General features: G+C 43.1%; 1 protein-coding gene across 7 annotated transcripts in view; it reads right to left on the minus strand.

Moving 5' to 3' along the window:
• Positions 1 to 4,391, minus strand: part of RNF216 (ring finger protein 216) — a 155,612-nt gene extending 151,221 nt beyond the window's left edge. For 2 of the 7 annotated variants that reach the window (XR_013624829.1, XM_068098412.2), the window contains exon 1: positions 4,307 to 4,389. Coding sequence is in view for 3 of the 7 variants with exons in the window: in XM_068098412.2 (XP_067954513.2) it covers positions 4,307 to 4,347 (41 nt within the window). In the remaining 4 variants the exon portion in view is untranslated. Of the gene's footprint in view, positions 1 to 4,134; positions 4,205 to 4,241 lie in introns of those variants that run through there. The other 5 variants (XM_078786163.1, XM_078786165.1, XM_078786166.1 and 2 more) reach the window with 5 other exon arrangements.
• Positions 4,392 to 14,100: the final 9,709 nt, after the last annotated feature.

A 14,100-nucleotide genomic window follows, 5' to 3' on the forward strand; every position in this document is an offset into this window, starting at 1 on the left:
ATCCAAATTGATGATCAGAGATCAAGCCATTGGAGAAGAGGAAGGATTTTATATCCGAAGCAATGATGGATTCCATGACTTTGCTGATAATTGGAAGCAGGCTGATTGGTCTGTAGTTGCAAGGATCTGTTTTTGCACCTTTTTTGTGTAAAACGGTAATGTTTGCTGATTTCCAAGATGCTGGCAGATGACCTTGAGCAAAAGAGAGGGTGAAAAGAACAGAGAGAGGGTGAGATAGAGCAGCAGAGCAGGATTTTAGGACCCGTGGGCTGATGCCGTCTGGTCCAGTTGCAGAATCAGAGTCGAGGTTTGATTTTAAAAAAAACTTCTCCACCTTGTCAGGAGAGAAGGACGCAGAGTCCAGGAGCAGTTGGGTTCGACTGGGAAAGATGGGAACAGAGATGGGTTTGGGACAAGAGATTTTGAGGCAAACACAGAGTTGAGGCATTCGGCTTTGTCACGTGCGCTGTCAACTGTGTAGCCATTTGAGGTAAGGGGGGGGGGGGATGGAGGGGGAACATACACCAGAAACGGATTTGACCAGACGCCACCAGGATTTGGAGGAAGTAGACAGGTTTGAGAGTTCAATCTTGAGTGTGGAGAGATAGTGCTTCCTGGCACTCCTGAGGGTAGACACACACTTGTTTCGAGCTTGGTGGAAGGAACTGAGATTGCCTTCAGTTGGATTTGCCTTCCAAGAGGCAAAGGCAAGTTGTTTCAGGGCAACTGCCTCACCATAAGATTCAGTGTACCATGGACGGGATGAAGGATAAGACAACTGAAGGCGAGATGGGATAAATCTGTGCATGAGAGAGAGCAGTTTGCTTTGGAAGAATTCCCAGGAAGAATTGATGTCAGAGGCATTAGAGATGGGAGACCAGTTCAGATGATTGATGGCTGCTTGCAGACCGTGCCAGTCGGCCTGCGTGAAATGCCAGACTCGTCGGCGCTGAGGAGGCTCTCTGAGAATGGCCAGAGAGATGTCCACTTTAACGAGGACTGTTCTGAAATGGCCAGCAATGAGCCCAGATCTAAATCCCATTGAACACCTGTGGGAAGATCTGAAAACAGCAGTTGGGAGAAGGCACCCTTCAAATCTGGGAGAACTGGAGCAGTTTGCACAAGAAGGGTGGGACAAACTGCCAGTAGCGAGGTGGAGGAAGCTCATCATGGCTATCGGAAGCGCTTGACTGCAGCTGCTTAATCCAAAGTGTGTGCTACCAAATATTACGTCTACGGTGTCAATAATTTTGTCAATGCCATTTATTTAAAAGGATACATTAAGTTCTGAATCAAAAACAACGGTTCTGTAATATTAACAGTGAAATAAAGAATTAATGGAGACCAAATACTTTTGTGAATTTAAAGTTATTTTTCGAGAAAATTGTGAGTTATTTGAAAAAGGTGCAAGGGTGCCAAGATTTTTGGCCACGACTAAATATAATTATGTAAGAATGTGGGCAGGGGTATAACAGTAGACGTTGCGACCTTGAAGAGTGCCAGTCTACTTGATGATGTATTTATATAAATCGCATTAATATTTTTACAATTCATATTGTATTTTTCCCAATTCCATTTGGTGTCATTTTATGATCTTCAAGAAAACTTGTTTTAATCTGCCAACTATGGCTCCCTGTGCTAACACAAGCACACATGACGTCGTGTCGTGTCATTTGCTAAAGGAAGAAGACATATTCCCTCAAACTAATGAAAGGTGACACCTACTCCCTCTGGTTGGAAACTCCCTGCACAATCCAATATCAAGGTAACTTGGTCGTCAAACAATCCTAAATTCAAGTTTTGATCTTCACGCAAAAGCTCTGGTACATCAGTCTTTGAGGTTCTATTATTCACGTCGTTTTATCGAGCTCTCAAACCGAGCAATCAAAATAACAAAAACGACTAGAACGGCACTCAGTGGAGAGCATACCTCCACCTGGTTAGCCATATCACTCAATGGAGAAGAATCACTTAAAAAATTATACTATCTGAATCCGGTTCTTCACCAAAATCGAATCGATTCTTCCTTGTCAGACACACATGTCCAACAAGTTTCGTCCAAATACATCCATAACTTTATGAGATAACCCACTATGTATCGTTTTTGGCCCTGTCTCCCAATGGTGAAGAATCACTTCGAAATTAAATAATTCTCATATCCGAATCCATATTCAGATCTTCACCAAAATCGAATCGAATCGTCCTTATCACACACAGAACCGGTCCAACAGGTTTCGTCCAAATCCATCCATAACTTTTTGAGATATCCCACTATGTATCGTTTTTGGCTCTGTCTCCCAATGCAATGGTGAAGAATCACTTCGAAATTAAATAATTCTCATATCCGAATCCATATTCAGATCTTCACCAAAACCGAATCGAATCGTCCTTATCACACACAGAACCGGTCCAACAAGTTTCGTCCAAATCCATCCATAACTTTTTGAGATATCCCACTATGTATCGTTTTTGGCCCTATCAGTATCTCCCAATGGTGACGAATCACTTCGAAATTAAATAATTCTCATATCCGAATCCATATTCAGATCTTCACCAAAACCGAATCGAATCGTCCTTATCACACACAGAACAGGTCCAACAGGTTTCGTCCAAATCCATCCATAACTTTTTGAGATATCCCACTATGTATCGTTTTTGGCCCTATCAGTATCTCCCAATGGTGACGAATCACTTCGAAATTAAATAATTCTCATATCCGAATCCATATTCAGATCTTCACCAAAATCGAATCGAATCGTCCTTATCACACACAGAACCGGTCCAACAAGTTTCGTCCAAATCCATCCATAACTTTTTGAGATATCCCACTATGTATCGTTTTTGGCCCTGTCTCCCAATGGTGAAGAATCACTTCGAAATTAAATAATTCTCATATCCGAATCCATGTTCAGATCTTCACCAAAACCGAATCGAATCGTCCTTATCACACACAGAACCGGTCCAACAAGTTTCGTCCAAATCCATCCATAACTTTTTGAGATATCCCACTATGTATCGTTTTTGGCCCTATCAGTATCTCCCAATGGTGAAGAATCACTTCGAAATTAAATAATTCTCATATCCGAATCCATATTCAGATCTTCACCAAAACCGAATCGAATCGTCCTTATCACACACAGAACCGGTCCAACAAGTTTCGTCCAAATCCATCCATAACTTTTTGAGATATCCCACTATGTATCGTTTTTGGCCCTATCAGTATCTCCCAATGGTGACGAATCACTTCGAAATTAAATAATTCTCATATCCGAATCCATATTCAGATCTTCACCAAAACCGAATCGAATCGTCCTTATCACACACAGAACAGGTCCAACAGGTTTCGTCCAAATCCATCCATAACTTTTTGAGATATCCCACTATGTATCGTTTTTGGCCCTATCAGTATCTCCCAATGGTGACGAATCACTTCGAAATTAAATAATTCTCATATCCGAATCCATATTCAGATCTTCACCAAAATCGAATCGAATCGTCCTTATCACACACAGAACCGGTCCAACAAGTTTCGTCCAAATCCATCCATAACTTTTTGAGATATCCCACTATGTATCGTTTTTGGCCCTGTCTCCCAATGGTGAAGAATCACTTCGAAATTAAATAATTCTCATATCCGAATCCATGTTCAGATCTTCACCAAAACCGAATCGAATCGTCCTTATCACACACAGAACAGGTCCAACAAGTTTCGTCCAAATCCGTCCATAACTTTTTGAGATAACCCACTATGTATCGTTTTTGGCCCTGTCTCCCAATGGTGAAGAATCACTTCGAAATTAAATAATTCTCATATCCGAATCCATGTTCAGATCTTCACCAAAATCGAATCTAATAGTAATAGTCCTTATCACTTATCAGACACCCAACAAGTCCACCAAGTTTCGTACCGTCCACATCTTTTTGAGATATCCTGCTATCAGCTATGTAGCTGCATGACGTCATGAGGCCATTACTCCTAAGGCTAAACTACCGAACAGGCCGCAAGGCCCAGACAGAAGGTGCTTCGGATATCACTCCCTCCAGATCACAATCACCGAGAAATCAATCCCTTTCCTGATTAACAACATTTATAATTATCGTGATTTTCCCATTCTCAAGACAAGTTAACCTTACTTGCTACTGCACTGGTAGAACAACGTTAACGCTGCCCGCCGGGTTAACTCATCCATGCACCTACGGTCCACCTGTACCCCCCCTACCCTCTACCCTAGATACCCAACCTTGTGCAAATGTTGGCGAAGACCCCAAGAATCAAGGCTCCAGGTAACTCGAAGGCCACACTCACGGATGCGCAACACACGCTGCGTGAAGCAAGTTCAAAAACATCCCAGGCTCAAGTGCAGCGCGAATTCCAAAAAAAAAAAAACAGCACTTCCGGGTCAACACCAAGGCCTTCCGTTTCCATCAGCCCTCTTCACTAACGCAAGTGTTTTAATGAACAAATCGCACCAGCAATGATTTATATATGTATATTCCATTGATTCCATTCAAGTAATCGTAATTCTGATGACGCAGCACTTACACGGAAGGAAGAAACGAAGGAACACAATTTACCTCCAAAACAGCGGATGTGAAGCATACTCAACTCCATGGCATGTGGCCAAATTCAAATCACAAACGCTGACGTCATTCACCTGTGAAATACTGTACAGCACCTGGATCACAAGGATTTACTATTCCCCGAGCTGTTTGGTCTCCATGTCTACAAATGTAAAATAATTGCCAAAAACAGAAAACTTGAGTAAAGTTAACGCGGCAAAAAGCTTTCGTCTATACACCGCCCATGAATTCGTCGTTTTCACAAGAAATAACGGGTAAACATTTTCAAAGCACCATTCTAAAGGTGAGAACATGATAACAACATATCCGTACATGGACATCAATAATAGAGACAAAGTAGCAAATAATATGGACGCAACAAGGAACGTACAAGACCATATATTTATTACGTACTAACTCATCATGTCCCAAAAGCACGGAGGTATATAATAAACTGGAGAGCCAATGACGGCTGTCGGCTGAAGCTAGCGGAAGTTGCTTGGCGGCCATATTGGGAAGCCGATTGTGACATTCGTCCACATCCATCAGGGCAAGTAATACAATACACCGGACTCGAACATGCAACTAAATTGGAAGTTTATTGTTCAATATTTGTTATTTTTCCTTAGCTATCTGATGCCAATAACTGCAAATGAGGGTTGTATAAATTACAGCACTAGGTGGTTTGCCATTGCCTTCCCACTTCGCAGTAGCAGTAGGTAGGGCAGGAAGTTGTTCAGGGTCCTGGTACGAATCCCGATCCTGGTATTTCACGGGCAGGGCGACTGATCATCCTGGCGAACGTTAAGCCGGCTGTCTTGTCTGCTAGTGAAGGAGCTGGGGCTCCCACGTCGATCGGGGAATCGGAATCGGGGAATGGAAGCTGAATGACAGTTGGAAAGTGCCTGTAGCATACTTTATGATAAATGGATTGTCGGGGAAGGAACAGGCGAATTTGGTGACACAATGTCTACTAAAATTGCATGATATCGGTGCAGAGGTGGTTTCCTTAACTTGCGATGGACCGTCCGCTCATTTGACAATGTTACGTGAGCTAGGTGCCGACATCACGCCGCAGAATGTGAAACCAACATTTCCCCACCCAGCAAATCCCGAAAAGAAAATTTGTGTTGTACTCGATGCATGTCACATGCTTAAACTTGCAAGAAACTGTCTTGGATCCATGAAAATGATGGAGGATGGCAACAAAAAAGTCATCGCGTGGAAATACATCCAGGCACTCTTTGATCTGCAGAAGAGGGAAGGCTTGCGTCTGGAAAATAAGCTCTCCCGGAAACACATCGAGTGGAAGAGCAATGTCATGAAGGTGGACACAGCTGCTCAGACATTGAGCACTAGTGTGGCAGATGCAATTCGGTTTTGCAGGGACACTTTGCAACTATCAGAATTTCAGGGCAGTGAGGCTACCTGCCAATACATTGAAACATTGGACAAACTGTTTGACATTCTAAATTCTCGCAATCCATTGGCACGAAACTACAAGGCACCACTCATGACATCACGAGAAGGACTTTTCCTGCCATTCCTGGATACTGCCTACAGTTACTTGTCCAACATCAAAAACATGAATGGTCAAGTTATGACCAATACGCGTTTGAAAACCCCCTTCATTGGTTTCATGATCTGCATAGAGAGTGTCAAAATTTTGTATTTCACATATGTCAAACCTGCCTCATCTCCCCTGCGATACCTGCTCACGTACAAAATGAGCCAAGACCACATTGAACTTTTCTTTGGAGCGGTCCGCATTGCATGTGGAAGTGGGAATAACCCAACGGCCCGGCAGTTTGTTGCCGCATATAAGCGCCTCTTGATGCGACATGACATCAAGTCTGCAAGTGGGAACTGTTCTGCACAGGACTCAACCAGAATCCTGAATGCGGCTTCCTTCAAGTGCGTTGCAAAGCAGGCTGTGCCTGACGAGAGTCACGACATGTTGGTGGCCAGACGATACGACCTGGAGTTGAGATCGCCGGCAAAAGAGGACCACGACTATGCGGATATTCCAAATTTTGAGCAACTTTCCATCTTTACAGAGTCATGTGTTGGCTATATTGCCGGCTATGTGGTGAGGATGGTGAGGAAGACTCTGAAGTGTAGCCAATGTCTTTCTGCATTGACCAGTAACAACGAAGAATGGCAAACCACACCAATGTACAGCCTGATTGTTACCAAGAACAGGGGTGGCCTCATAGTTCCCTCGCACAGTATTGTTCGTGTCTGTGAGGCGACTGAACGCTGTGTCAAGAGGCTCCTGGCTGTAAGCAATGGCAAAATGCCTCGTGAAAGTGGGATAAGAGTGGCAATTTCCACTTCTGTCCTTTCTGAGGTCGGTCGGTCTACATTTGCTTCCTTGGATCGGCACATGTTTGACTGTGAGGCAGACAGCAACCATGTGTTTGCTTTAATACATTCTGTATCACAATCATACAGCAGGATACGTTTCCATCATGTTGTGAGAACACTCGATGATGACATGAAGGAAGAGCGCATCAGGAAAAAATATTGCAAACTGGTCCTGTTTGCTCACCAGTGAGGCAACACCAGAGCAAGCTGAAATATAAGAGCGACCTCATCTCTACATGGTGTGGGTGTGTTTTGTGGGTTAACTGTGAATTGTGTGGGTTAACTACATGACAGCGTTTCATGTCATTTATGTGACTGACTCACTGTTGATGTGTTGCTGACCCATGTCAGTGTAGAATAAACTCTGGTTATCATTATATCTGCGTGGTTTCTAACATCTCGGTAATAGAAACATACACATCTTAGTTACAATATAATGACTGAATTAAGTAACATCATATAACATGACAACAAATCAGATCTTTATATTGAGGAACATTATAGAACAAGCCAAAGAATGGCAAACGACGATGTACCTCAATTTTATAGATTTCTAGAAAGCTTTCGACTCCTTGCCCAGAGAAAGTCTGGGTCATAATGAAGGAATACAGCATACCTGGAAAATTAGTGAACCTTGTAAAAGCCCTTTACCAAGACTTTCAATGTGCGGTCGTCGACCAAGGTGAAACAACAGAATGGTTCAAGGTGAAGACAGGAGTTAAACAGGGGTGTAACATGTCAGGATTCTTATTCCTACTAGTGGGTGATTGGGTCATGAGAAGAACGATAAAGAACACCGAGCGGTAATTTTGGGCACTTTTTTTTCAAACAAGCTCTAAACCATTGGATTCCCCAGGAAAAATGCGTCTAGAACCAACTTCAAACTTAATGAACACCATTTCCTTAAAGAACGGGATTCTGAGCCCGAATATCAGTTCAAATATTAGTATTCTATATTAATTAAATAGTCGGCGGTCCTAAAATTCGCTCCAGCTGCATCATCAGTGCGCCACGCCTTTGCTTTGACAGGCTTACGATCGGCTTCCCAATATGGCCGCCAGACTATTTCCGGTGGCTTCACGGCGGCTAATGCTGCGAGGTGGCCAATTGGCTCTCCATATTATATACCTCCGTGCCCAAAAGACGTCCTCAGACACCTCGTACAGTAGATATACATATTGTACTAACAGTCGAAACCGCACCTTGTGCGGAAGGAATTTCGACTTTAGAAAAAGAGAAGCAGGTGAGATTCCAATTAATTAATCATCTATAATTCAGCAAGCAACACGATAATAACAAGCACGCTGTATTGCGCTGCAATACACGTCCCCTACCGGCAGTCTGTCGTCCGGAAAATAGTTGGGGAAATCTCCAAGGGGTTATTCATCCACAGGTTCTGAATCGTTCCCAATCGCTAATTACCTCAGGACGGGCTCACCTGTGATTCGCACTCGGGACTTCGATTTATGCACCTTGCAGACAGGTCAGCAGAAGCACGAGAAAATACGTTGTTTTTCAAGATCAATGATCGATGTGTATATAATATATATGTTGCTCGGCTTGGCTCCGCCCCTCCTGAAAGAGCGCGCTGTGTCACGCTTTTGACGTTCGCGAGACGAGACTGAGGGCGCGCGTTGCGGCTTGAGGAGAACTCTAGAAAAAACAAAGTGCCATAACTTTGTCAAAAATGATCGAATATGCAAATTTATGCACGGCTGATGCTGCTTTTCAAACTTGATCTGAGGTATGCTGAGACACGTGTGTCACGCCTCGCCTCGTTGATAAGCCCGCAAGGTAGCTCCATGGAGCGGCCTGCACGTATTGCACTGTGTGAATTATATAATTACCAACTCACGGTCTGAGGTACTAGCGATTCAAGAGATATCCTTTTTTTTTCTAATATTTTCGCTCAATGAACGATATCTGCCAAACAACGTGACATTTCGCAAATTCCAAAAGGACATTTTGGTAGACTGACATGCTGAACAGATCTGTGAAATTTCCCCTCGATTGGATCAAAAATTAGGGAGGAGCTAGGTTTTAAAGGTTCATGCCTAAAAATGTCATAACTCTGAAACCATGTGATGCATGACGTCATGCTCGTTGACTTTTTTGTTCGTCATGGGCAATGCGATTCTGCCTGTAAAGTTTGGCCTCAATCTGTTCAGCCGTTGCAGAGAAAAAGGGTTTTCGTGTTTTCACGAAAAACAATATGGCGGCCGAACCACGTGACTTGTGACGTCATAATTACCATTAAAATATTCTACAGACCGAGTCCCCCTTACGGTGAAAATTTGATCTCAATCGGTCCAATTATTGCAGAGAAAATCTTTTTTAAAGGAAATTAAAACTTAAAATGGCACTGAGTTAAGGATCATCAGAATTATCAGAATTCCCAAAGTTCAAAGTGCCATAAGTTTGTCAAAAATGATCGAAACGTCGTGAAGTTCGAACTTGACCTGTAACTTATCATGAGGAAACCATGTGCCAAGTTGAAATCATTAGCTTGAAGCGTTTAGAAAAAAAGTCCGAAAAACGGTTCTTTGCGTGACGGACGGACGGACGGACGGACGGACGGACGGACTGACGGACTGACGGACTGACGGACTGGCTGACAGACTGACAGACTGACGGACGAACGGAGGGACGGCGTGCAAACCTATAGTCCCCTCCGGTGTACACCGGTAGGGGACTAATAACAAGCATTCTGAGTATTGCGCTGCAATACATGTCCCCTACCAAAGTTCAAAGTGCCATAACTTTGTCAAAAATGATCGAATATGCAAATTTATGCACGGTTGATGCTGGTTTTCAAACTTGATCTGAGGTATGCTGAGACACATGTATGTCACGCTTCGCCTCGTTGATAAGCCCGCAAGGTCGCTCCGTGGAGCAGCCTGCACGTATTGCACTGTGTGAATTATATAATTACCAACTCACGGTCTGAGGGACGAGCGATTCAAGAGATATCCTTTTCTTTTATTTCTTTTTTTAAATATTTTCGTTTAATGAACGATATCTGCCAAACAACGTGACATTTCGCAAATTCCAAAAGGACATTTTGGTAGACTGACATGCTGAACAGATCTGTGAAGTTTCCCCTCGATTGGATCAAAAATTAGGGAGGAGCTCGGTTTTAAAGGTTCATGCCGAAAAATGTCATCTCTGAAACCATGTGATGCATGACGTCATGCTCGTTGACTTTTTTGTTCGCCATGGGCAATGCGATTCTGCCTGTAAAGTTTGGACTCGATCTGTTCAGCCGTTGCAGAGAAAAAGGGGTTTTCATGAAAAACAATATGGCGGCCGAACCACGTGACCTGTGACGTCATAATTACCATTAAAATATTCTACAGACCGAGTCCCCCTTATGGTGAAAATTTGATCTCAATCGGTCCCATTATTGCAGAGAAAATCTTTTTTAAAGGAAATTAAAACTTAAAATGACACTGAGTTGAGGATTTTTTTTTTTTTTTTTTTTTTTTTTTTTGTATACAAGGTCGAGGCTCGTGAAAGAGCGAACATTAATCACACAGAAAGACAAACCGACACATAAAACATATAACATAGGGAGCGGTAGACAAGATGGGGAGAGAGGGGGAAGGACACAAACACAACATTTGAGAGCAGGGACCGAGAGACATGGAGACATCGAGAGATCTGAGAGAGGGCGAGGGCTTTGGGGGGGGGCGTGGGAAGGGGGCGGTGGGAGAGGTATAAAACATATGGACACTGCCAGGACTTCCAGGAAAGAAGTTGGAATTTCAAACAAGGTGGATCTGGGGTGAATTAGCGGGGGTAGAAAAGATCAAGGTTTTGGATGGGGGAAGATAAGAGATGGTGGTGAACAGCTGTTTTAAAGACCTGGAGGGAGGAGTGGGATTGAAGGGAGTGAGGGAGTTTGTTCCAGAGGCGGGAGAAAAGAGGAATGAAAGAGTAAAGGTGAGCAGCGAGCCGAGATTTCGGCAGTTTAACCATCAGAGGGTTGCTGGCAGATCTTGTGCGACCTGTAGGAATATTTGGGGGACAGGGCACAGAGAGAGCTGGGGGTGCAAGGCCGGAGAGGAGTCGGTAGAAGACAGAAAGACCACCTACCTGCCTGCGGTGAGTGAGTGAAAGGCCCTCAGAGATAGCTTCATCGCGGGAGATTCCAATAATTCTGAAAGCTTTGGTTTCAACAGCGTGAAGCCGAGCTAGGTGTGAGGCAGGAGCACCGGCCCATAGGGGAGAACAGTATTCCATTGAGCTGCGGATGAAAGCCTTGTATGTGGTGAGGAGCTCAGGTGTGCCGAGGAAGGACTTCGCACGACGGAGGATGCCCAGTCGGCGACTGGCTTTGGAGGCCAGCTTGGAAATGTGGTTTTCCCAAGAAAGATCATGGCAGATAGTGAGACCCAAAATCTTGAGCGACAGAACTTCTTGGAGAGGATTGTTGAGAAAGTAGATGGGAGGGTTGTCCAGTCGATCTTTTCGGAGAGACATAGTAAGAGTGTGAGATTTGTCAGGATTGAAATGGCTGACATTTCATCTGGTGTAATCTGACAATGGTGTAATCATCAGAATTATCAGAATTCCCAAAGTTCAAAGTGCCATAATTTGTCAAAAATGATCGAAACGTCATGAAGTTCGAACTTGATCTGTAACTTATCATGAGGAAACCATGTGCCAAGTTTGAAATCATTAGCATTAAGCGTTTAGAAAAAAAGGTCCGGAAAACTGTTCTTTACGTGACGGACTGACGGACGGACTGACAGACTGACGGACTGACGGACGGAGGGATGGAGTGCAAACCTATAGTCCCCTCTGGTGGACACCGGTAGGGGACTAATAATAATAATGTAACGATGAATACAATACTTTATACAACATCTGCATACATAAAGTTGTCCATATATAAAGTTGTATTTCTGTCTGTCCATCCATAGAATCGGCCCCACCATTTTGCATACCGTTGGAATCCTCTTGGAAATGAAAAGGAAGGAAACCATTTTCAAACCTACAGGGTGGCCAGTCTGCGCATGTACAGATTTTCTGCCGCCTTTTTCATCCGTTTATGCCTTCCTTGTACATTGTACGTTTTGTGTGGCGGACACGAAAGCTCACTGGCGTGATGGCATCATTCCGCGCACCAAGCGGGCGGCGGCCACGCCCGAGGGGTAGGCGTGGCCTCGGGATATACACCGGGCGCGCAGCCCGGAGCGCTCGAGTGCTACAGTGGAGCTCTTGCAATAAAGACTCTTTTAACTTACCGCGTTGTCCGCTTCCTCCTTGCTAAACAAGTAGCGCGCGTAGCACCGCGCTTCAGTTTCATCGTTTTTCATAGCAGTGGGGCCCACCAAACTTGAATTGGTCTTCACGACCTTGGAACATACCTGCCTGTTGTAGTCCTTGAACACTAACTTACCTTTCACAAAGCCCAGATGTGATTGGGCCAGGGCGGGGGAATGCCATGCTGCGGAAAGACCTATTGTTATTAAGCTGCTCTATACACCTCAACCTGGCACGTGTTTAAAACATGGGAATTCTTATTTTAGTCAGGTTCACTATGTCAATAAATTATATTTCGTTCAAAATCATGGTAGATTAGCAAACCTATACATTTTTGGAAAGGTTATAGCATAAGGAAACTAAAAATCAATGTTTACATTTGGAGAGATACCTGTATGGCGGTCATTTTGGATTTTCAAAATGGCCACTGTAAAATACATATTTTGTTCTATTTCTGCCTCTAATTACCCTAAAAACTTTTAAAAATATACTAAACCTAGATTTTCAGGGACAAGGAATCCAATGAAAGTATCAAATTAGTGCTATGGGGAATGGTAAGACACGAATCAAAGGTTTTGAATTGCAAAATACTGTCTTTATATTCGCGATAAGTTGCATTAATCAAATACATGTTATCATTTTGTACAGGCAGTTAATAACATCAAAATGTGTCACAATAATTCATATCACCAAACATACACAGGCAGTCAGCAAAATCATATATACACATGCAGTCAGTATAACTTCACATCTACACAGGCAGTCAATGGCAAAATATACACAGGCAGTCAATGGCATCAAACATACACGATTACAGAATATGCCATTTAGAGTTCGTCATCACTGTCCTGTGTGTCGTATCCGACAATATAGTCCGCATCGTTTTCACAGTCCGTTCCACACAAGCAAAGGTCGGTCAAATTGATTGGCAAATCGAATTGGTCGAATGGTCGATCGAATCGAATTCGATGAATCCAATCGAATCGAATCGATCGAATTGGTCGAATGGTCGAACGAAGCGATTGGTCGAATGGTCGAATGGTCGAATTGGTCGAATCGAATTGGTCGGAATTGGCAAATGTAAACATTGATTTTCAGATTTTCCATGTAATAACGTTTCCAAAAATGTATAGGTTTGCTAATCTACCATGATTTTGAACTAAAAAACATCGTGAACCTGACTATTTGTAGTTAATGAGCCTTATCAACTCAAGAGGTTATGACGATCATTTCGGTGTACAACATATTGTGTATCGTAAAACTCCAGTAGAACTCCACAAAAAACATGCCACACACACACACACACAAACAAACACACATACACAAAACACACACACACACACACACACAAACAAACACACATACACAAACAAACAAACAAACACACAAACATCTGGTTTTTTCATTTCTGTTCCTCACAATTCTATCTCTCTCTTTTATTCATAGACACACACACACACACACACACACACACATACACACACACACACACACATACACAAACAAAAAAACAAACAAATACACACAAACACACAAACAAACAAACATACACACACACATACACACACACAAACATCTGGTCTTTTTCATTTCTGTTCCTCACAATTCTATCTCTCTCTTTTATTCATAGACACACACACACACACACACACACACATACACACACACACACACACATACACAAACAAAAAAACAAACAAATACACACAAACACACAAACAAACAAACATACACACACACATACACACACACAAACATCTGGTCTTTTTCATTTCTGTTCCTCACAATTCTATCTCTCTCTTTTATTCATAGACACACACACACACACACACACACACACACACACACACACACACACACACACACACACACACACACACAAACATCCATTTATAGTATACTAGT

The sequence above is a fragment of the Myxine glutinosa genome, chromosome 10 (assembly GCF_964187855.1).
Source record: "Myxine glutinosa chromosome 10, kmMyxGlut1.1, whole genome shotgun sequence".
Taxonomy (NCBI): domain Eukaryota; kingdom Metazoa; phylum Chordata; class Myxini; order Myxiniformes; family Myxinidae; genus Myxine; species Myxine glutinosa.